Raw genomic sequence first — 25,583 nt, 5'->3', positions numbered from 1 at the left:
TGTGATGTGTGGCACTCTTGTCATTTAATCATCATAAGAAATGATCATTACTTTCAAAATAGAAGAATTCTCAAAATCATGGTTAACATTTTTTCCAGTTCAAGTCCAAAAATGGATAACAAAATATTAACTCATTTCATATGAACATGAATGTAATTGCATAAAGTATAATGCCAAAAACATGCAACTGAAAGAAATAACTAGTTATGGTCAAGATTTAGACTAAGTCACAAAGTTCAAATTCAAGTTCGTCGATCATAAAATTCGGATGAAATTCAGCTAGGGTAAAAATTCGGAAATAAATCAACATTAAATTTGACTTATATAAATTTGTTTATTTTTAAATATAAGTAATATATCCACAAAATTGTCAAAATAGTTTGACATTGCTAAATATTTGAACTAAATAACTCAATATTATATCAAAATAAAATAATATTATTATTATTTTGAGCGGTAAAAGGCTGAAGCTTATGATTTATATACAAAATAAAATAATATTATTATAAATAATAGTATTATATTAAATATTATAAAATTTGTATGAAGTCCAAAAAGGGTAAAAATTCGCTGAAATTCGAACTTCATGGATGAAATTCGGCGAATCCTATGAGTTAAGATTTAGATCACATTGCATCAAGAGAAGTGGAAATTGGTATGCACTACGTAACTCTAGGCATCTTGACCTAGTGTAAGTGACCTAGTGTAAGTCTCACTGCCCTCTCTACCTCAGATAAGGCACGTGTACACCATTCTGGTCCTGCCATCTGAGCATCCTGGTGTTAGAGTGTCAACTAGTCAAATGTCAAGGTTGTGGGCACTTTCCAATCAACCTATCGTACAACTGCTAGCACTCTGACCTTTAGTGATCTCAGCGACAATCTTGCCACTAATCCTACCCTTGCTAGGGATTTCCAATTGACATTGTGTGCCCGATCACCCACTACTGGACTTGCCAATTATGATAATTTTCATAGTTTTGATTCATCTTTATGATTTGCAAATTGATCCATCTATTCAATTCATATGGACCACACCATCATCTCAGCCCTTCCTAGCTATTTTGGATGATCTTTGGTGTGATTTTTCAGCTTACATTGTAAAATATTCAATTATGCAAAATAAGTATTCATCCTGTCTCATTCAATATTATTATATTTTCAGCTTCCTTGAAACATCGTTGGGTCCAAGGTTCAGTGTCAAACTCAGAGGTCTGATACCACATGTAACAACCCCTTTTTCTAGGTCCTAGTTAACAACTAGCATATATCGAAATATAAATACTACTTCACATTTATGAGAAGGCAGTTATAACAGTTATGTTCATGCGAAAGAGATTAACGGTTGCAATCAGTTTAATTGAAATATCATAACTAACAATTGAAGGCATCATAAATAAATCTAACTAAAGGATTTATGTTTTCCATACCCTAAATTTCGAAACCGGAATCTGCCTAGGGCAACATCTGCAAAACCCAAGTTAGTCCACATATACCTCCTAGGGCGCAAATAGCTATACCATTGTATCGTAATGACCAATACCATTTAGGGCATCAAATACCACTATATCATAATGACGAATACCATTTAGGGCATCAAATACCACTATATCATGCCTTTTATTTCCTATTGATAACTATGGCAATAACATATAGTTAAAAAATACGTTCATATTCATTATTCACAATGAAGGACAGTTATAACAACCATCAACCCTATCTCTTGCATACAGATACATTTCATGTTTGTTGTCCTATATTTTGTCACCACAAAATGTTTGTAACAGCATGAAACTTTTTCAAGCTAGTTTCACATTTCTCTAAGCTTGAATTTGATATTCAATTGCTTAATGTTGATTGATCGATCCATTTCAATTCGTGTATCAAATCATTTTATTGAAAGCTTTCATCAAGTCTTTTTCATTTTGCTATTTCAAGCCTTTACTTGATTTTTGAAGCTTTTAGTGTACTTTCTTTGCTTTTGAGTTTGCATTTATTGGTTTTTAGTCCATTGTTTTTGCTCATGTCATGCCTTTCACTTTTCCCTTCGATTCGGTCTAACCTAGAGCTCAATCAGAGTTGTCAGTCAAGAAATATGCCCATTTTAGTGCCTCAAAAGTGGACCTTTTTGGTAAAACAACACGAATTAAAAATATAATGTTATATTTTTAATTTGACTTTCACTTTTTGATAAATTTAACTTAAATTCACTTTTTGTTATGTTTTTAAGTTACTTTAACAATTTAACTTTAAATGTTTAACTTAAAGTGACTATAGTGCACTTTATCTTATAATTTTAAGTTGAATTACTTTTTAGTTTTTCACTTGAAGTGACTATATAACTATATAGTTCCAGTTTAATTTTTGATTTTTAAATCAAATGCTCGTTTAAATGTTACTTTTTAAATGATATTTATATGTTATATTTTTAAATATGATATATAAATATTGTTTATGACCCATTTAGTAACATTTTCATAAATTTAAGTGGATTAAATGACTTTAAGTTATCAAAAGTGGACATTTTACATGTCACTGTATATAAAGTTCAATTTAGTGACCCTTTTTGATGTCATTGCATCAAAAGGTTATCAAAAGTGGACCTTTTTGATGTCATTACATCAAAAAGTTATCAAAAGTGGACCTTTTTGATGTCATTACATCAAAAGGTAAGTTTTTATGTCTTTGCATCCAAAATGTGAGATGTAACTTAAAATATGTTAGTCACCCCAAAAGGTGCGATTTTGATCACTTGCATATTTTAAAACATGCTATACACCCAAAAAGGTCCAATGTTAACTAAAATCATATTTTAAAATGTGTATTGCCCTCCAAAAGGTCCGATTTTGAAGGAAAGCATGCATTTGGCCTTCCAAGAATTCGATTTTGATCATTGTGAGAGATTTACTTGATAGTTTTGCATGAGATCGTCTCCAATAGGGTCGTTTTTGCTTAGCCATGGATTTTCCAACATTGAAAATGGATTTATCTTGCTAAAAAATAAATTTTCAAACTCCTTCTAAGGGCACGTTTTTGGAAAAATCTTCAAATAAATCCATTTTGAGTGATTTAAATCATGTTTTTGCAAGGAAAAGAGGAGTTTTGGCTTCTTCAATCATTTGCAATAGATCTTGGCTCATATTTTTGCACTTAGAAGCAAAAAATGAATTCATTTCATGCCTTTTACGAATTGCATTTTCGCTAAAAACGCCCAAAAAGATTGGGGTTCTTATCCACCTTTTTGCATTTTGGAGTCACGTTTTGCATTTGATCCATGTATATGCATTTGGGGAAGTTGTTTTTACATTCCCAAGTCAAAGATGACTCAAAAACATGCATTTTGTAGTCACGGTTTTGCAAAAATAGCCCAGATTTTTGCATTAAAAAGTCATGTTTTTGCTCAAAAAGCTCAAAAAAATGCATTTCCAGCCCATATCTTTGATCAAGAGGGATTGTTTTTGAGTTTGAAATGCATGATATTGTCTTTGGAGACCATGTATTTAACACTTCCATGTCAAATTCGACCCTTCATTGCTCATTAATTTTTGTTAAATGCAAGTACAGAAAAAGTCAAAAAGTTGTTTGAAAATCCAAATTTGAGGAAGAATTGTTCTTCAAGTCTATAAAACTCACTATTTTGGCTCTTTAACCTTCAACTAAGTGGACATTTTCAAACTTGTTTATCAATTCATGCTTATCTTGCTACTTTCATGCATATTATGGCTTGTTATTGCACATTTGTCCAAATATATGCCATGAATAGTGCATCTTTCTTTTAAAAATGAAGAAATGGTTCATTTTCATGTTTTTGGTTTTTCCCCAAACTCCAAATTTGAAATTGTATGTTGAGGTGCTTTGCATATTGACATGTTTGAGTCACTTTCCAAAGGTGCGTTTTTCTTTTGAGTTTTTGTGTTTTGTGCTTGCTTGCTGGCTTTCTCCACTTTGGAGAAGTTACAAGTTTTTTCCCAAGAACTTGTTGTTGCTTCACTTCATGCGAAAGCATCATCACGTTTCACTTCCATCTTCCATGTCACAACACTTCACATCTCATCTGACAAATGCGATTACATGTTTTCTATCTCATTCACCATCCACACATGCATGTAATCCCATTTTTCGCTTCCATTTTTGCTCATCTTACTTTCCATATCCATTCACATTACCCAATTATACGAAATGCCTTATGTGTAATTGCATCTTAAAGGTCTAATTTTGATTAAAAGTCACTTTTTGAAAAATAAAAAAGATGTCATTTTCATCTTCCATGTACTTTGACTTCACCTTTTCACTAAATATGACTATAAAGTTCATTATCCCTCTTCCATTTTCCATTTCCATCTCTCCATATGCATTCGCGCCTCTATGAGAAAATATATGTTTCTGCATTTTTCCATGGTTTGGACCTCATCTTTCATTCGCACTTACATGTGAAAGCTCATACACCATCTGCCTTCACATTCCATCTCATCTTTCTATTATTCATTACATGTTGCATTTACATGTAATCCATATTGTGCAATAACATCTTGAAAGCCCAAGTCACTTTTTAAAAGTCAAAAGTTCTCATTTGTATGCATTCCCATGCACCAAAAACTTAACTTTAAAAAAAATAAAAAAATAAAGAGAGTTAAAGGTGCTGATGAAAAGTTATTCCAAGTTTACATTCGGACATTGTCAAGAAGGTTTTCAAAAAGTTAGAGAATCCAAAATGTGCCAATCTACAAAGGAGAGTTCACAACAACTTGAACGAGAAAAAGTTTGATCACATCAAGATTTCAAATGACAATAGACAATTCGACAATTCATCAAAGAGAGTTGGAGGTTATCAAAAGACGCAACACCATGGTTATCAAGGTGAATGCAGCAGTACAAAGGACGAGAACTTCCGATCCTGTGATCATTCGAGATTGCATCAAGTACAAGGCCCTTTAGAACAATCCCTAGGATTGTTTCCTTATCTTCTATCTTCTTTCTTCTTGTTTCATAGTTGTAGTTGGAGAGGATGTATTACATGAAGATGTGTAATTACATGTAATACGAGTTATATGTGTATGTAAAAGATGTAATGCAAGTTACATGTGTAGTTGCATGTCACCCTATATTTTCTCTTATAGTTGGACTAGGTCAAAGTTTGTCGAGTTGCTTCCACTTTTTCCTCCACTTTTTTCTCAACTCCTATACCTATATAAAGGAGTGCCATCTCATTGTTAAAATCATCTTTTGTTGTATGCAAGAAAGCTCTGCCACATTTGTGCAAGCATAACTTTGATTGTGTGGTACAAATTTGGGAGAAAAGTGAATAAAAGAAGCAATTGAATTCGAAGCTTTGTCTAGAAGCAATTGTGATAGAGCATATTAGAAGCTTTGACTATAATGTGTGCCTATTTTCTTGATTTATGTTATTATTGTGTGTTCAATAAAAGAGCATAGTGATTTAAGAAGCAATCAAAGCTGAAGCTTTGACTGGGAGCAGTTGTGGAAGTGTATATCTAGAAGCTTTATTTGTAACTTATACTTCTTTCTTAATTCGCAAAATAGTTAAGTTATTCTTACTTTTAGGAGTCTTTGTGCCCTAATTGTAAAGTTTTTTTCATATAGAAGTGCGACTGGACTTAGAGCCAAACTGGTACATTTTCAGCTAGCCTTTGAGTTAGTGAAAGTTTATCGGTATCACTGTTTCCAACTCTTGATAGAAGTGTAGTTAGAGATTCACCCTGCCCATTACTCGCTCCACGAGTAAGTGGATTCTTTCTTGAAAGATAAGAAGAAAGGATATTGGTAACACCCATTTTACAAAATCTCTTGACTTCTTGCTTACCTTGAGTTGATCCAAAGAACGGTGAGAAGGGGGAGCCTTTCCTTTAAGGTAATAGAGACTCTGTCTCACACGCTATGGCTGGTCATCCTGTTTTGCGACTGGATTTTTACCCAAAACTGTTGGTTGCAAAATATCCACCCAACAATGTTCAATTGGAAAATCAACACATTTAACTATTTTCTGAATACATTAAAGAGGAACTGATTTGTTAGCATTGAAGGGAATAACTCATTAAACGATATTAATCAATTTAACATATCTTCAACTTGTAATTTCAAATTCAAGAAAATAAAATACCTATTACTAGCAGATTTTTGAATGCATATCTTATCTCTGTCTTGTGCATGTCTTGGCATTTGGCGGATAGGAGAAATATTGCCAAGGGGTTAACCTCCCAACCGCAGACCCTTGAATATTCCCACACAATCTCAATTGAGAAAGACCCTCCCTACCCTGGAACTAGGCCTAGGTCACCATTGACCAATCACTGAGCAACTTGGTGCCAAAGTAACAAACCATTGCTCAACTTGACAACATGATTCCTTACAAGGATCTCCATGAGCTATCATTATATTTGATTTAGATGTTAATACTGATTATATTCTTTCTTTCATTGCAAGATTTCTTCCCACTCTATCCTCCCCTTAGCTTGACCATAAAGGTCCTCATTACTCCAGAGTTTCATGTTAAAATTTCTGGATTCATGCACACTTATTCATTTGCCATGCTTCTTGCTGTTTTCGGCCTATGGCATCATAAGTAATTATGCTTTTCTTTCTATATTGGCTTCATTCATGAAGATATTAATCCATCTCAAAGATATATTGTTTATATCCTTGTATGGGTTTCATTCAATCTGAACATATGCATATGCAATGCTATATTTGTTTCAACCAGAGCCTATTAGAGAAATAATAAAAATCTACTGTGGGAAATTATTACATTCAAATCTGAACTACAACTAAAAGAAAAGTCGAAGCTAATAAGAAATTGACATATTTAGAAAGAAAAGATATGCAATGATAAACATAAGGCATGACCTGATCAATTGGTGTGGTCTAATGAAATGAGTTTGTAGAAATGCTAACACTCGTGAATCCTAAGGGTGTTCGATGTATGCCTTAGTCTAAACCCAAGAGCTTCAGTTCATTCAAATTACCACCATTGTCAAATACTTGTGTGTGAGTACGAGCAAAGAATACTGTAATGTGATAACCTAGGAAATCTAGAATGCATAGGAACGAAGAGAAAATGCTTGTATGTGCCCCTCTTGCGGTAAGAATAGAGATCTTAAATTAGGAATAAGTATTGGCCAAAATGAGCAATGGTCACCTGCGGTGGCTTGGTTATACCAAGATTGAATTGGCAAGAAACGTTGCAAGACTTTTAAATTCAAAATTTCAAAAGAAATATGGTAGCTGATGCCATACGAAACAAGTGGTCGCTCGAAGCAAAATATTTAAATGACCACAGTTCAAAGTCGAGACAATTAAAAAATAAAAATAAAGGTGGCAACGTAAGCTTACCCCATGCCTTAGTATATTAATGTCATTCCTATATATTCATGCTTGCCTGAGTAATTATGACATATATATATATGTATGTATGTAGACGTTAATGGTGAAATTCATTCCTATATATTCATGCTTGCCTGAGTAATTATGACATATATGTATGTATGTATGTATGTATGTATCTATGTAGACGTTAATAGTGAAATTCACATACATATACACACAATATATATACATATGTACATATTTCATACCCACCTAAGTATGAGCATAGAGGTGATATTACTATACCAAGGCATGATAGCTTGCAAGGTACATAGATCATTACACAATGAAGGTAATATGTCTTAAGTTCTTTTAAAGTGTTTTTAGATTAACTAGATAGCTCATGGTCATCCTTTGTTCTTCTTGCTTGTCTAGCCATTTCATCCTCGGTCGTGGTGGTTTAGGACTCTCGCCTATTTGCTCAATGATAGGTGTTGCCCCCCATGCCCAACTCCTTTCTAGCAATGCTTCCCCCCTTCGACGTGCTCTTGCGGGGAAAAAATTGTCCATGATAGTATTATATTCCTCAATATAACCATTATTACCATATCAATGATTATTCATATACCATCATAACAGCTAACTACCATTTCACTTGTCATGAATTCATGACGAATAACCAACTTTCTAGGATAATGTTAAAATATCATCATAAGAGTTAACTAGCATGCCAACTTCATATGAAATTATAATGATTAATTATCTTACCATTTCGCAAGATCATAACTAATTTTATGTCAACTAACTTTGCGTGAAACCTCAACTGCTATATGAACATTTTTAAATTGAGCCAAAAGTTGAGATTTAACATCAGGTCTTTTGGGCCATGTTCCAAGATCGTATTACAATTTGGGAATACAAATATTGCTTTTCCCGCATTTGTAATTTTTTCTCCGAAACACGGACTATATATTGCATATTGATTTCAGGTTTTGAGAGCCTCATTACAAGTTGTCATTACAACACAAATACAATGTTCCCAAACTTTTGTTATGCATTCCAAAACCAAATTTTCCCTTGTAAGGCGCGCATATTTTATACAGTAAAATATATGATTTTTCCCAAAAAATATAGTCAACCTTCGAAAACCTGAATGCAGTCCTAAATTCATTTGAAATCACTTGAAATTGGGCCTTTGAAATCCGATTACAAGTGCAATTTGACCCAATTCCCTTGTGTATGTAAAGTGTAACAATATCTTCACATTTGTAAATAAAATACCCTTGTTTTGCCCAACTTGCAATACACTTTCCAAGATCCACAATGTCATGTCCTTGTTCCTAGAATAGAATTAGAAAATTATATATATATATATATATATATATATATATATATATATATATATATATATATATATATATAATAAAAATATAAAATGCTAGAATATTATAATTATATTATAATATTATATATATTAATATACAATAAAATTACAAGATAAATAATATAGAATTAAGATGAATAAATATATAATAAATAAATAGCGAGTAACAAGCTATCATTAATCAACGAGAAGTATGCATCTATTCGAGGTCATAAACCATGGGACTAAAGACCACTATCGTTGGGCATAAGGAAAGATTCGAGGAAATTGCCATCAAATATAAATTGTCATAAGGAATCGAGAAAGCTAAGGAGAACTGCCTTAGGTCTGATTAAGAATAAGGAGGCGACATCCATAAAATTAGACTAATCAATGACTAGTATGGTCAATCATAATGATGAGGTGGCATCCATGGGTGCAATTATGTGGTGATTGGTTTTTGAAAGATAACGGATAAGGAAGTGGTTGCGATTATCTATCATACATAATTATTAAAAGATACTTAGATATTGAAAATACATGTAGACGACATGGCCATAGATGATTGAAGATCAATTGATCACTCTGCTGTCACCAGACTTCCATCACCAACAAATGTCAAAGTGTTCAAGCACAGTGTCACCAACATCAATTATATTAATTGGTAAGAAGGGAGTATATTAGTTAGTACCATGGATGGTGGTGATTTGATATTGAGAGGACCCATCTTATGTTATAATATATCAGTAACTTGTGGGTATGGAGTGTTTAATGTTAAATAATACAGTAGATAGTGTTAATAAAGAAAAGCGATTACTCCTAATAATGAAGTAGTGCGATCTCTTAAAGATACAGTTAGGGATAGACATGAGTCTCATCCTTTGGCATCATGTCTCATCACCCCATCAATAAGATATAAGAAAGCGTCGAATAACATTTCAGAGAAAAAAGAAGAATAGAGGAATGGAACTTACATCAAGTCTTGGATATAAGCATTCAACACAAAAGATATTTATGCAAAAATAAAAATAATTAATAAGAAGAACTAAAGAAGGAAAAGATAGATAAGATTGCCTTGCAGCTTTTTGGCTTAAAGCTTGCAGCATCATTACAAGAACAGAAATTTTTTGTCATAGACTCATCAAATAAATAGAACAGTCTCATAGTGGATATTTTCAGAACATATCAGTACACGTAACTGCAAGGAATGATCAAATAAGATAAAACACATTAAGCATACTCATAATAGTAGTATGATAAAAAAATTCTGACTACAAAGCCAAACTGATCATCCTTGGCAGTGGCATGGACATATTGAAGAGGACCGACATAGGCTACAATGTATACAACACAGTAGCCATATGTAGAAGCATGGTATCTTGACAGGAATAAAGAAATTATATTCTGCATACAAGTAGTGTATAGCTTGCAGACAACAATTAGTTTTTTATAGAGCATCACGGTATCAAAAGAAAATGATATTAATAATAGGAAAAGTATATAGTATATACTACTTAATATCATCACTATTTGATGGATTACAAGCACATCTGTTGTAAGCCTTTTATATTCCTATAAAGATATTAACCAATAGTGTTCAAGCTTTGAGGAGTGACGTGAATACATTCATTGTAAATTCAAGTACATCCATATATTCTGCAATATGTGTAAGCAATTAGGGAATCAATATAGAACTGATTTGGATTTGAAGAAGTATAGATTACAGTCACTGACCAACATAATACACACTTATATCGAAGGGGATAATATCAATAATAATTAAGGGATATTATATCACAAGGTCATGATTAGAATGTTGTTCAAATCAGATTAACAAGGCAAAGGAATAATAAATAAAGAATACTATTCAGAGGTAGAAGGATTTAAATCAATCAAGAAGATCGATTGAGGAGATTAATTGGATATGAGAAATCAAAATTCAGATATTCATACAACTCATCACAAATAAGAATTAGAACTCTTTTTTCTTTTTTTTTTCCTTCCGCTGCATCTGGATTTGTGACATATGTGCAAACTATATGGTGATCACAAGAAGGGACATTACACAAAATTCACTTGTGACCCCACTTTTGCATCTTTTTCAATCTGCTCTTGCTTGTCTTGTTTGCACACACTATGTACCAAATCAACAAATCAAGGCATGGGCCTTATTTTGCAAGCAGACTTTAAGATTGGTGAATGATACAAATCAAGCACAACAATATGACAGAGCCATACAAGGAGGTGGATACACAACATGAATGATTGAGAGCATAGAGTGCTTTCCCAATAAAAGCCATTGTGATGCAAAGTAATCAAGGATGGAAGATCCTGTTCTGGTTCAAGATGCTTCCACCAAACTTGAGTATTTCAATCATGGAGCATCTTATAGTAGCATAAATATCAGGTGAATTATGATGTAAATAGGCTTTTGTCTTCGGACACAGAATAATTTTCAATCACACACTAGTAATTTCTTGTTGAAAGTTTACATGTTGTTGTCCTTCATTTTGTTATCACAAAATGGATGCAACTCTATGAAACTTATCCAATTAAATTCGTATTTCTCTAAGGTAACTCACTATTTGATTTCAAAGATTTATCAATCAATCATTCCCAAATCACACACTAGTAATTTCTTGTTGAAAGTTTACATGTTGTTGTCCTTCATGTTGTTATCACAAAATGGATGCAACTCTATGAAACTTATCCAATTAAATTCGTATTTCTCTAAGGTAACTCACTATTTGATTGCAAAGATTTATCAATCAATCATTCCCAATTCATATAATGAGTCTTTTTATTGAAAGCTCTCATCAAGTCCTTTTTTCTTTTTTTAGTTTATTAGCCTATACTTGATTTTTGAGGCCTTCAAAGTTCTTTTTGCATTTTTGAGTGTTTGGATTTCCTTTATCTTTTTGTTACCTTCAAACTCTTGCTTTCAGTCACATCCTCGTTTTGAGGTTTAAGTGCATATGTAAGGGGAGTTTATAACCCCCACTGCAGATGTTAAACATTTTTAAAATTGGACCTTATAATTTGATGTTATGTTGCACTTTTAAAAATATATGACTTAAAATCACTGCATGTTATGTTTTAAAGTTATATAGTTGCACTTTTTGATATTCTAATTCATAACTTAAGTGATTTAAGTTATATAGTTCCCCTTTTTATCTAATTTAATGTTGAGTTTTACTTTAATGTTTTAATTTAAATTATTTAAGTGAAATTTCACTTTTTCAACCTATTTACACATAACATGTAAAAATATTAGTGCAAATATGTAGTAGACTCTTTAAAGTGAGATTCACTTAAGTGAATCAATTGAACATGTGCTAAATTAGAACTTTAAGCTATGCAAGTCTCATGCACATGCAATTGCACTTACGAACCCCCCTTTTTGCTTGTATTTTCTCACAAAAAGAAGCAAATCTTGGTTTAGTGGCCCAATTACATGTTGCATGTTACATGTTGAATATGCAATGTGTAAATGGTTTCTTAAACCACGTTTTGGCTTGTGAAACCACTTGTTTCTCATCAAAACAACTAGTTGGGCGGTTGCATTTCGTATTTTAAACATGGATTTCATTCTCTAGACAATGATTTTCCTTTGCTCTTGTTTTTCAAACATCTAAATGCATCTTCAAACCATGATTTGTGTTGGAGAGGTTATTTTCAATACGCAGGGAGTTTTCCGAAACCTGATTTCAATGGAAAGAGGTTATTTTAAATATGTAAATGGGTTGCTAAACCCCAATTTTCTTCACAAGTTTACATTTAATTATAATTTTTCCCCTCTATTTGGTTTTTCAATTTATAGGAGTGTATGTTCTTTGCAGATACATCATATTTCAAACATGTAATTGGCTATACAATCTCCAATTTTGTTTGGACGTTGGGATTTATGTAGTTGCATTGCATTTTTTAAACATGTATTCGCCTCTACAAACCCCGATTTGGGCATTTGAATTAAAACGTAGCATGTAAATGGCCTTCTAAAACACAATTTAAGGCAAAAAGTTTTGGTGTGAACATTTATATCATCCTTAACATATGCATTTATTCTTCTAAACCCCAAATTGGTTGTTTGATGCAAAAATGCTACATGCAAGAAGGCTAGGAAAGCACGTTTTGAATCAAGATTTCCATCGTGTATGTGCAAAGCACTTGTTAAACCCCAATTTTCTTAGATGTTGGGAAGGAGGAGGATTTGGTGTAAACATTTACATCATATATGCATATGTGTTTGCACCTCCAAATCCTGTTTTACTTTGAGAAGACATTTCAAAATGAGCAAAACATTTGGGGAAGTGCGGTCTGCATTTGAGAAGGCATTTGCAACATCATTTACGTCATTCAACACATGCATTTTCACTTGGAAACCACGATTTAGAGCTGGAGTTTGAATTTTTCAACGCATTTGATCTACACATGCAAACACATCTCTGAAACCTGATTTTGGAGAAGAGAGTTGCACTCCAATTTCTTCTTGCTCCAAGTTTTACTCTTTTCTCTCCAAGTAAGTGTAAGATTTCAGTTTTAATTGCATTTCTTGATCATGTTGCTTATTTGTTGCATTCTTTTTCTCTCTGTCTTCCATTTGTTTGGGTACAGCCCTGGATTTTTGTTCCATCTTATTTAATAAGTTTAAAACTCTCATTCCTTGCAAATGCAAAAGGTTCTTCAAATAAAAAATGAATTTGCATGCAAGATTGTAATGTTGAAACTTATCAAATCAAGTCAAGGCAAGAGGTATGTTCTTCATTTTCATTTTTGGTTTTTGTATGTACTTTGGTTGCTTGTTATTGTTTATCTTTAGTTTGTTTGAGAAGAAAAGTTGGAATTTTCACCGAAAGAATGCAAGTATCCTTCCTACTTTCATCTTCCATATTTAATCCATCACCAAAATTCATGCAAATTCCACATTCCCAAATATGTAATCAAACTTCTAAAACCTGATTGTATATTTATACAAGGTAAAAAATAATGAGCTTTTACGACATGTAAATGCATCTCTAAAACCTGATTTTGGGAGAAAAGCTCATGTGTATAACTCAAAACTCTCATCCATATTTCCCCAACATTCTTTCTGAGCCATTAATAAACAAAAGCCCTATTTTGCCTCCATGCAATCCACCTTGTGAAACCCAATTTTGGCCATTATTGCCCAAAATACAAGCTGTTTCAATCATTTCCAGCCTTCCAAAGTATTCAATAAGTATCTAAATCATACTTTGAACGCTCATCCTTCATAGATCCGTCATTTTGACTAAAATCCCAAAGCTTTCATGGATCCAATCCTATCAAATGATATTTTCACTCTTTGGAACTTTCATGTTGCAGCTCAAGATATGTCTGAGAAATCCACATCTTCAAAAGGCAAGGGAAAAATGAAATACCAATATGAAAAAGAACTAGCATATAGTTTTCCATCACAGGTTTCGTCTTCCTTTGATGAGATCATAGACACAAAGATTGGTCATGTTGATATGGAAAATTCCTTACAAAGGATTGAAACGTTTTCCCAACAAGACATGTTGCGGATCAAGAGAAGAAACATTCACTTGGTCTACCTTCCCTGTGCCAACTGAAGTTCGTATGGGAATGTGCAAACCATTTTGATGCCAAATCAGGAACGCTTAAAGATGCAGATGGGAAGGTTTTCAGATTGCATCTGGATGTGATTGAAAAGATCTTCAAGGTTCTTGAAAGTCTAGAGTGTATAGATCTGACTAAAGAAAAATCCTTGCAACTGTGGAATGAGAAAAAGAATAATTATCTCAGGTATGCTAACGACAAGTGGTTTATCAACAAGAGAAAATTTCTCTAGATGGCCTAAGTCAATACACAAATCTGATTTCTCCCAAGAAGTCAATGACTTAATCACTCTTCTGAGCAAAGTTTTTGGCCTAAAAGAATCCAATAACTATGAGCCATGGATGTATAAGTTTATATTTCATATTCTTGAAAGGAGAGAACCCATCTATTGGAGGGATATCATAAGTACAATGATATGTGAACATTTGGTTCATGTGAAGAGCTCTCTCTCATTCTACATGAATTCTTATTTGGTTTACATTGCTGCAACTATGGGGACATTTTTCAGGACTCTGCCAAGGGAGACAAAGCTCTAGTTCCTATCTGGAGTTATTATGAGCACCTCACTCTTACATAGATCAGGTACCATTATAGAAGGGTACGAGATGCATTCTATGGGCATTTCAAGTGTCGTATTGACAAGGAGTTGGCAACGAAGTGGGTGTCAGATGAAACATGGGAAAAGGCAAGTCATTATGGATGGTTGTTTCTACAATTTCCAACTTTCACCTACATTGGAGTTGGTTACTTTGAAGGAGAGTTGTAGACCTTACCGAGGTATCCCACTGATAAGATAATCCTCTTAGAATTGGCAAGACAACTCATGGCAGTGCAGACATACCAAATCAGTAAACACAAGCCAATGTTTGGGATTTTCTCCACTAATCCTCTTCAAATATGCAAGCATTCCTTAACTACGGTGTACAAAGCCAAGTCTATGGAATCCAAACTTAAGCTAATTACATTGAAGAAGTTCAAATCTAGGGCGGTCTTTGATTTCAGAGGCATGAATTCTAGGAGGAAGAGGGCATTCACCCATGTTCACTGCATGATGTCTGGATAGATCTTCAGAGTGAGGTAGATGTGGCAAAAATGGACTATTGCCAGCTCACTTTGCAGCACATCATCGATCTCAACTTAGTCCCTATTCCAGAAGGGGTTGAGGATGATGACATGATTGTAATTCACAATAGTCAAATTGAGAAGCTTCTTCCTATTCCTACTGTGTGGCAGCAAAAAGAATCAGCTTCTATTTTTGATAGATTTCAAGCCATCTTGATGAACACCAATTTGTGGTTGAAAGAAAGGAATCTAAAGAGAATCAAGTTGAAAGTCAGGGTAGATTGTAGTCATTTTGGACCAATACGTAGGATATCCCAGGTTGAGGGTAAGAAAAAAGATGGTTCATCCACTTCATCACTGGATAAGGGTTTCAAACTGAAATTCAAGGGAGAAAAGGTTGTCATTCTTAAATCACATTCTTCTCTAGCTCCTCTCAAAGCGCATAAATTAGAAGATGAAGAATTAGTGATCATTTCTCCCTCACATCGGCCAAAACACCAAGAACCATCCATCATAGATGAACCATTCTTGGCTGTAAAATATATTGATGTAGATTCTTTCTCTATAGTATTCACACCTACCTTTTTTATTTCCGAAGTGAATACTTCAACATTACCTATTTCTTCTGCGGCTCCTTATGTTCTCACAACGGAACAATGTGACAATTACGAGAAAGTTTTTGAAGCTTTCTCTTCTTTTTTGGCTCTACAAGGGGAACAAGTTTCCCAACTTGATACTTTGGCTACAGGATTCAAAGTGTTCATGTCATTGTCATCACATAGAACACCCATGGTTCTAGCCATACAAACAAAGGCATGCACTCTGATGACAAAGATACAATCAGGATCAATGGTTTGCTATAGACACCATCCCAGTCTCAACAAAAGAAGATTTCAGCTTGCGATCATGGTTGGGCAATATTACTGTGAAGATAAAGATCGAACTGCCTCCAAATGATCTTCCTTCAAAGAAGAACAAATCTAAACTCTCAATATGCTAGGTAAAAGTAGTCTCACAAATCCTTGTTGATTCTAAGACAACAAAATATGCTGAAATTGCAGAACCTTTAGTAGACATGTTGTTTGAAGAGCTTCATCTTTCTTTTTACAAAAATTGAACTTGGAAGGCAGTTATGGGTGGGATGCCAACAGGATGCATAAGATGTAGTTTCTACCTTGTCTAGAAGGAACGATGAACTTTGGGAGAAGAAAACCCAACTAAAGTTGGAGAATGCTTGCCTTCATGAGATTATTTGCCAACAAGCTTCACAATCCATTGTCGTCACATCACATTCATAATAGGCAAATCAGAGAGCAGAAGCGACAAAGGCTTGGTTTGAACAAATCATCACAAAGGGAGTTCAATCTATAAAGGATGTGCTCAAAGTTCTTGAACGTCTCAGGAGTATTGAAGAAAGGCTCAATGATATTCTTCTTCCTTCAATCAAGAACTAAAAGCCTTGAAGGAAGATTTGAGGACATGGGACAAAGTGCTGGAAACTGATTTGGATGTCTTGGTCATATATGACATCATTTCATCTACGAAAATGTTCTACGAATACCAAGGGCTCATGGGTCATAAGGTGCAAGCATTGGAAAAATTGGTGTTAGAGGTACAAGAAGCCCTTAAAAGCTGCAATACTATGGAAATCAAAGTCATGAATGTTCTAAAGAAAATGGGTTGTATGGTGCTCACTGAGGATGACAATTTGGTGACAAAGGAAGACATGACTTCAGAATTCACCAATAGGGCCAATGCCAAATTTGAAGTCAAATAATTTCAAAGTAGAAGTGATGAACAAGCTCTCAACTTAAGTTTTCAAAAAAACACCTATGGGAGTCCATTGTAGAAAACTACTATATTATCAAGAAGTGTCACACCACTATAGTCAAGGTTAATGCAAAATCACAGAAGATAGGAATCCCAGATCCTCCAATGCTTCGTGATTGCATCCCAAAATACAAGACTTTTGTTGACAATCTGTAAAGATTGATTCAACATTTTTCCAACTTTTTCTTCAAGCTTGTTTACATGTTTTTCAGCTTTGTAGTTTCATAAGATAGGTTGCATGTAATCTATGTGCATGTAACCCAATTACACGTACCTTCAGTCATGTAATTCAATAAATTTTCTCTCTTAGTTTGATTTAGTCAAGGTGGTTGATTTCCTCCCACCTTTTCTCCATTTTTCTCTAATTCCTTTGCCTATATAAGGGAGTGCCCTTCATTGTAAATAATCATCTTTTTTATATGCAAGAGAGCTCTACCAAATTTGTGCAAGCACAGTTAATTTTGTAGTAAAAATTTGAAACAAAACTGAATATAAAGAGCAATTTCTTTCAAAGCCGAGTCTCGAAGCAATTGTGGTGGATCAAATTGGAAGTTGTAACTGCAATGTGTTTACTATCTTTAATTCATGTTAATCTTGTATGTGTATTAGAGCAATAGTGAGTACGAGAAGCAATTGAATTCGAAGCCATGACTAGAAGTAATTGTTGTGATACAAACTAGAAGCTATGACTGTAGTTTGCATTGCTATCTTATATTCATGGAAGTTGTTACAATTAAGTTACTTTCATGTTAGTGAATTGAAATAACCTTTAGGATTATAGTTTAGAAATCATCTACTTCTAGAAGTCTGCACCCCAATAGTAGAGATTTACTTTTGAAGAATTGCATAGGAGTCTATGGGCTTCATTGTTGTTCTTATAGTATATTAAAATAGACATAGATCTAAGCCGGTACATTTTCAATCAGCCTGTGAGTTGGTGGGAGTTTATTGATATTGTAGTTAGGAGGTCAATATTGCCTAGTACCCCCTCTGCAAGTAAGTGGATTCTTTCCTAAAACAAGAGGCAATAATATTAGTATCCCTTTCAAAGAACCTCTAAACTTCTTGCTTACCTTGAGTTGAGCCAAGAAACAATGAGAAGTGGGAGCCTTCCCTTTAAGGTAGGAGAGACTTTGTCTCACACACTGTGGCTGGTAACCCTATTTTGCAAGGGAGCTCGTACAATTGTGATTTGCAAAATATCCACCCAACACATGTAAAATGAAAAGATGTAATTGCAGGTGGTTACAATCAAGGGTATTGTTGGTAATTCTTAATTCTATTTAATATCTTGCTCTTTAACTTTGTTATTATGATATGATATTTGATGAAATCGCCTAAGTATGCTAACCTATGACTCAAAGATATCAATTTTTTGGGAACATTGCTCTAATTTTGATCTTGTGGTCCAGAGTTCTGGTAGTTTAGTAGATTCTCATTTTGTTTAGAAGGTTTATTTCTAGCTCTTGTGTCGTCATATTGTAACCTCTTTATTTCATATAATTCCATATAGAAAGAATGTAAAAATAATAATACTACAAGATGCACTTTCTGTTGTCTTACAAATTTGTTCAAGAAAGTGTGTGGTTTGACATTAAACATTTGTACAGAAAAAAATAGCTAGAATGATTTATGGTTTTTTCCTGACGAATTCCCATATATATTAATATGACAGGCCAAAATTCAACAGGATAATTTGGATCTAATATATTTCTGTGATGAAATGTATTGGAAGCTGATGATTCTGCAATATAATAAATCACCGTTGGAAGCATCTTCCATCTTTCCACTCAATGGCTGAATATGTGTGTGTGGCGGGGGGTAGGGGGGTTGGTCTGTGTAAATATGTGTGTGGGCTTTAACTTGTTAGGCAATAGGTCCTCGTTAAAGGTCAAATACTTCTAAGCATTCACACTTTTAACAATTCTAGTCACTCATTGTGCATATATATATATATATATATAGAAGGCTTGTGATATGAATTTGATTCCGTTTTTGAGACATGTTTTTGTCTATCTACAGCATGCCTAGTCAGATATTCTGAGCAGAATGTTTTTCTTGTTACACTATTTATAATCACTGATATTAGACTCTTACAGATGTGTTTGTGCTGTTTTTTTTGTCAGCTAATAATGTCAAGGCGCCGAATTCCATGTTTGGATTCATTTCTGGACAAGGTTGTCACTGTTCTTATATTCAGAAAACATGCTCTAATGTTTTGCTAATCATATGCAATTGGTTTTAAGACAAATCATACACTTGGCTAGTAAATTTGAACCAAGGGACTAATAAACAATCTGCAAAAAGATTCTTGGATTCTATTAGGTCCATGTTTGTCAACTATCTGTAATTACTAATAAGCGAGCTGTGGTGCAGGTTAATATTTCTTTGTGGCCACGTTTCAAAATGGTTTTTGACATGCATCTAAGTAGTTTGCGTAATGCAAACGTGCGGACATTATGGGAAGATGATGTTCATCCCCACTATGTGATGCGACGTTATGCTGAATTTACTGCTTCACTTCTTCAGCTCAATGTTGATTATGGAGATGGCCAGGTTAGTGTGGTCATTACTTTATAAGGAAAGAATCTTTGTAGTCAGGAATATGTGACAATACTTACCATTGGTAACCACATCGATGAAACTTACAGATGGCTTTCAAGATTTATTGGAAGGTTCATGGTAATCCCCATGGAGGGATGATTACGATATTGAGAAGCTAGATATTTAATATCATGAAATCATCTGGAATTATAGTAACTTCTCCCTAAAGATCTGTTTGGGAAATGCATCTTCTGTGTCATCCCTCTGACATTTTTGGGGAGCCATCTCCAAAACACATCCCTCTCCCCAAAGGATGGAAACTTTGAGTTTTTCCTACGAGTACAGTTTTTTTGTCATTTAAAATGTCTGTATGATGAAAAACAATGCTAATATACCGAGGTTGTTAATCTCGTAGAACAATTTATTTATAATGTGAGGAATTTTTTTTTGAGTATACATGATTTAAATAGTATTTTCCATGTTTATATAATCAGTGCGAATGTATGAATCAGTTAATATAATTTTCTTAGCAACAGGATCTTTCGTCTGTTTTTTACTTCTTGCAATTTTTTTGTTTGTGTTTATCCATAATCATTTTCAAAGTTTTTCTATTTACTTTTGTCGAAATTGACATAATGATTTGAATATAGTGAATATGCTTCTGTTTAGAGGTATAGAAATAAACTAAATTTTGAATTCTTTGCTCGACTTCTTTAACTTGTAATTTTGGTATAATGTATAGCTTGAATTGAATTTGGATCGCCTACGTGTGGCTGTGGATGACCTTTTAGTAAAGCTTGCTCGCATGTTCGGCAAACCAAAGCAGCAAACAATATTTCTTATTAATAACTATGACATGGTTCTAGCTGTGTTAAAGGTATAGATTCTGTGTACTAGCTTATTTATTCATGAATAGTAGTGTTATGCATTCATATATTAAACTGTAACTAGATGTAACAATCAAATTTAGGCATTCTCAACCAAGACCATATGAACCTTCCATTTATGGTGTTAAATTGTTAATTAAAAGGATCAGACATATTATGTTTATTATGACATATTTATTAATGAAATGAAAATTGTCTTCTGTAGGAAGCTGGCACAGAAGGAGGAAAGACTCAGTTGCAGTTTGAAGAATTGCTCAGAAGCAACACAACAGTGTTTGTGGTGTGATGTCTTTCACTATATTGTAACTGCTTTCTTAAATGCTTTAACAAGAAACCACTCTGTTTGATAAAGTCTTATTTCAAACTTGTGCTTTGTATAAGAGCTATCTATTCTGGATTTCAAAAGAAATAGTACAAAACTAGATGGGCGATAGAGAGCAGAGAAACAAGCCCTGATGTTCAAAAGAGAGCACATGACAAACACTACTTAGAGTACCAGCATCCTTTGTTTCAGCCATTAGCATTAAAAGTTAGTACTTGGAGTTTCCAATCTTTGAATCCATTCCTGTTCCAAGATAAACTGTATGGAATGACCAACATCCAGTAATCCCAATGCTCTAACTAAAATCAAGAATACTGAAATATGGAATCTATTTTACAGAGAACTCTCTGCTAATTTCCTGAGTTTATGTTTCTATGTATGTCAAATACTACTGATGGCTGAAGTTTCCATCAACAAAAAAAAATTATTTGATATAATTGAAATCACGTGGACCTTGACATTTTGTCACTTAACCTCTATTCTATGCTAATGTTCATTTGATGAGATAGAGATCAAACCTAAATTTTTATTAGGGGATCATGTCATTATCGTATACCACTCATGCTCTTTGAACTTTATTAAAAATTCGCTAGTGATTCTTAAAGATTAGGATATCAAGTTTTGAGTAAGGTGTGTTTGTATGTCTGTCTATGTTTCATGGAGACTTGAAATGGTGGGTTGAAGGGATCGAAGGACATTTTTTCAATAATGGTGAATGGACTACAATTTGGGTATGGTGGGGGACGGTGGTTGATAGTACAAATCTAATATATAGAATCATTGATTTAGAACTTGCTGCGAGAACTCATTAGTATTTTTTCTGAATGTCTAACTCACATCTGAATTTGCAACTGAGCACAACTGAATTTTTGCACCCACGGTGCAAACTTTCTGCAAGTATTCAGTGAGTTCCTACATGGATCTGCCAGATGATAGTTTGATGGCGAATGGCAATTGGTTGTGCAAATATTATATATATAATCATGATTTTAAATTTGCAGAGTTCTTGCAGGACTTGTAAGTATTTTTACTGAATGTCTAACTCACATCTGAATTTTCCACTCAGCACAACTGAATTTCATATCCACAGAAAACTTGCTGCAAGTACTCAGTGAGTTCCTACATGGACCAACCAGATGATATTTTGATGGTGGTTGGCAGTGCAAATATATCATATTTAATCATGGTTTTAGAACTTGCTGAGTTCTTGTAGGACCCATTAAGTATTTTTGCTGAATGTCCAACTCACATATAAATTTGCCACTCAGCACAACCAAATATTCACATCCATGGTGTAGACTTGGTGTAAGTACTCACTGAGGTCCTAAATGGACCCACTAGATGATAGTCTAATAGTGGTTGGTAGTCAAATTTTATATATATAATTTGACTACCAACCACCATTAAACTATCATATATATGCAATTATGGATTTGGTTGAAGAAAAGAAGGTTTGGATAATAGAGGAGCTCATTATCAAGCTTTTTAGCAGTGTCAGCAAGTTAAACAGCTAGAATGGTAAGGTCTTCTATCCCAAATTTGGCCTTATGGATATTAAATCTCTTATTTATTCTCTTCATCTCCTTCTATTGTCATATATGGACCCAACACTACACCACATGACATTATTACAATCATTTCAGTTGTTAAGTACTCTTATGAAAAGCATCTGACACTGGGTATACCGACACATAAATTTTAGTCATGTTTAAAACACATTGAATTCTTCCTTGATCTCTCATAAACTAAATATTTAACTTGGCAATTATGGAATTCAATTCGTAAGATCTATAAGATCAATATTTCCCTCATATCCTGATATACCAAAAAAAATGACTTGCTAAATATTATTCATTGTGTAAAGGAGAATAATTAGGCTATGAAGTGTCTACCCCTTCCAACAAACATGTAATGCATCATGATGTCTCATACAAAGATACCCAAGCATTTTAAAAATTCATAAACTCAAAAATACTTTAAATAGCAGTCTATTTTTATATATTAAGAAGCAGCAAAAACTAGGGTGCTGTCCATGTTACAACCAGCCAAGAAGGCTAACAGTGAGAGAGAAACAGGAGCATGTTAATAGCGCATTAACAGCTCACTAGCAATATCAAAACCATTCAGACTATAGCAATCAGAACTAAACATATTATCCATACTAACAATCTTACTGTAATAACTAGTACAACTAAACTTAGTCCTACTATCCCAAACCAGGGCCAGCCCAACCAGTAGCATGGAGCTACCATCAGTCTTAAAGAGTAACATTAAAACATTTAAAACATAAGGCCACTTAGGCCAACAGCAGTATCGAGCCAAAAAACGTAGAGAACTCCAAAAACAACCAGATCACTTAATTTTGTGCGCAGCTTGGTGCAGCATAGTTCATGTTATTTACACTAAACAGGGGTTCAAATTTTAGAGGGAAGGATAACACTGACTCAATAAAAAAGGGAAAATTTCGAAGCAAATCTAGATTAATGAATAAAAAATGCAAAATGTCAACAATGCAGAGACGTGCCAACAGACCTATGATAGAATTCAATTTAATTACTTCAAATAGTTAATAGTTAAGGGAGACAGCTTCTGGGCAGTAGTTTTCACTACCTTTCAACCATCTACACATTATACGTTATTGTGAAGATGATTTTTTGCACGTCTATGTACACCATTCTAAACATGCTCCACTATGTACAACTTGTTCCAGAGGCACAAAGCATATTTGCATTGCAGTTTCTTTTTTATGTCTAAATTTTTTAGGTAATAGTATGTGTATTCATGTATTATGTATGATTTTCATCGTCATTTTTCATTATCTTCTATACTACACCAAAATTCAAGATAAGGAAGATCACATTCTTTCTGGAGATTGGGATCTTCCATATGGAACCGAGAGACAATTGATTTTCTCTCCTATGAAATGAGAGGGTTTGTGTTGAAGAGTAAATCAATGTAGAGGCTAATAAACTCAATGTAAATCATTTATGTTGTTAATGATGAAATGACCCATAAATCCATTAAAACTTAATAATTACTTTTTATCCATTAATAGGCAGTTATAAATGAGTTTGGTTTCACTTTGAATGCTTTCTCCTTGCAGGAAGAACTATTGCTGGAGCACTTCAAAGATTTGATTCGATTTGTAAAGACAAGAGCTGGTATGCATATTATGTATTTCTCAATAGTCTTGTTTCAAATAACAAAAGGAACAATCGATTAACAGGTGTTAGTGGCAGGCGAAGAAGCCAGTTCTACTTCTGAAAGGCCTGTGATAGTTGAGGAAGTAGAACCTCTTGTTAAAGACTTCGCTAGCCGCTGGAAAGGAACCATTGAACTTATGCATAGAGATGTAATCACATCTTTCAGTAATTTTCTTTGTGGTATGGAGATCTTGAAAGCTGCACTGACCCAGTTGTTACTATACTACACCAGACTTTCAGATTGCATAAAGCGAATAGGAGGGAGCTCAGCTCTGAACAAAGAACTTGTGTCAATCTCCTCCATTATGTATGAAATAAAGAAATACTCTAGAACATTTTGATCTGTTGAGCACCATTCCCTCGACTAAACAGATGTTTCCTTTGTACTAATTCATATCATTTGTTCTAACATTAATGTTGCTAGAGTTTAAAGCTCCATGGTTGAGTTTCCTTGATTATATGAAATCTCTTTTGATTAAGCTGATTGCATCGGATCAGCAATATGTTCTTGTTCCAGCATAACCATTTAAACAATGTTAAAATTATGTTCTTTGTGAAGTTCATTTTGTCAGAAATTACATATCATTCTTCTTTGATACTAGTGCTATACAGTTTCTCCACTGTCTAGTACTATTGTAATTGTTGGTTTTGTAAAATCACTGGAATAGAAATTTCACTTCCAATTCCGGAAGATGGAGGATTTGTTTTAAATTTTTTCCATAATGTTTTGTTATCATAATATACATCTCCGCATTGCCAAAAGCTCCTCAGCTTATATTGTTCTTGGATTTGAATTTCAACCAACTGCAGCCAGATCTACTGTCGATCATTTATAGGAGCAATTTGCCCCTGTATGGTATTTCTACCCTTTCATCAGTCTGTAAAGTCTATTTTTTTTCACTTATACAGTAATCAAGATAAACTTCAAGGTGCTTTTGTTTAATGGCTCATTAATTAAGATTCAATTATTTACAAATAACTTGGGAAAAAATTACTTCATTAAATTTTAACAATTGGGCTACACATGCTTGACTGAAGGCGAAGCTATCAAAATAGGTACAAACAAATTTCTAATGATAATTGAAGGATACATAAAAATCCATCATCGATCAAACACATTTATGCAATAGGACATGAATCCATCCACTCAACTAACTAATCAACAACTAACAATTAATTTTGAAAATTGTCTTCTAACATAAGCTGATTTATTAGCAACATTCAATATCTTCTATTCTCTCCAATAATCAACAATGTAAGAAAACAAGAAATTAAAAATATTCATTAGCTATATCACTTCTCCCTCATAAAATATTAAGGTAGAACACCAAGTAAACTTTGCAGTGTTTGAAAGCAATCAAAAGCAAGAGGTTATATGAAAATAATCTTTGTCATAGTAGAACAATTTACAAGTTCAACTAAGCCTCATAGAACGAACTCACAAATGTATACGTG

The 25,583-nt window shown here is 33.7% G+C and overlaps 1 protein-coding gene across 14 annotated transcripts in view; it reads left to right on the top strand.

Annotated features, from left to right (window-relative positions):
* POK (Vps52 / Sac2 family) overlaps positions 1-24,839 on the top strand; it is a 227,940-nt gene extending 203,101 nt beyond the window's left edge. For all 14 annotated transcript variants that reach the window (XM_089788133.1, XM_089788132.1, XM_089788137.1 and 11 more), the window contains 6 exons: positions 19,299-19,349; positions 19,549-19,728; positions 20,459-20,593; positions 20,809-20,883; positions 24,029-24,086; positions 24,165-24,839. In XM_089788133.1, coding sequence (XP_089644259.1) covers positions 19,299-19,349; positions 19,549-19,728; positions 20,459-20,593; positions 20,809-20,883; positions 24,029-24,086; positions 24,165-24,469 — 804 coding nt within the window. In that variant the 3' untranslated portion in view covers positions 24,470-24,839. The remainder of the gene's footprint in view (positions 1-19,298; positions 19,350-19,548; positions 19,729-20,458; positions 20,594-20,808; positions 20,884-24,028; positions 24,087-24,164) is intronic.
* Positions 24,840-25,583: the final 744 nt, after the last annotated feature.

The sequence above is a fragment of the Cupressus sempervirens genome, chromosome 6, assembly GCF_028749045.1.
Source record: "Cupressus sempervirens isolate cs-2001-9-10 chromosome 6, ASM2874904v1, whole genome shotgun sequence".
Classification (NCBI taxonomy): Eukaryota; Viridiplantae; Streptophyta; class Pinopsida; order Cupressales; family Cupressaceae; genus Cupressus; species Cupressus sempervirens.
This window is presented reverse-complemented; position numbering and strand designations above follow the sequence as displayed.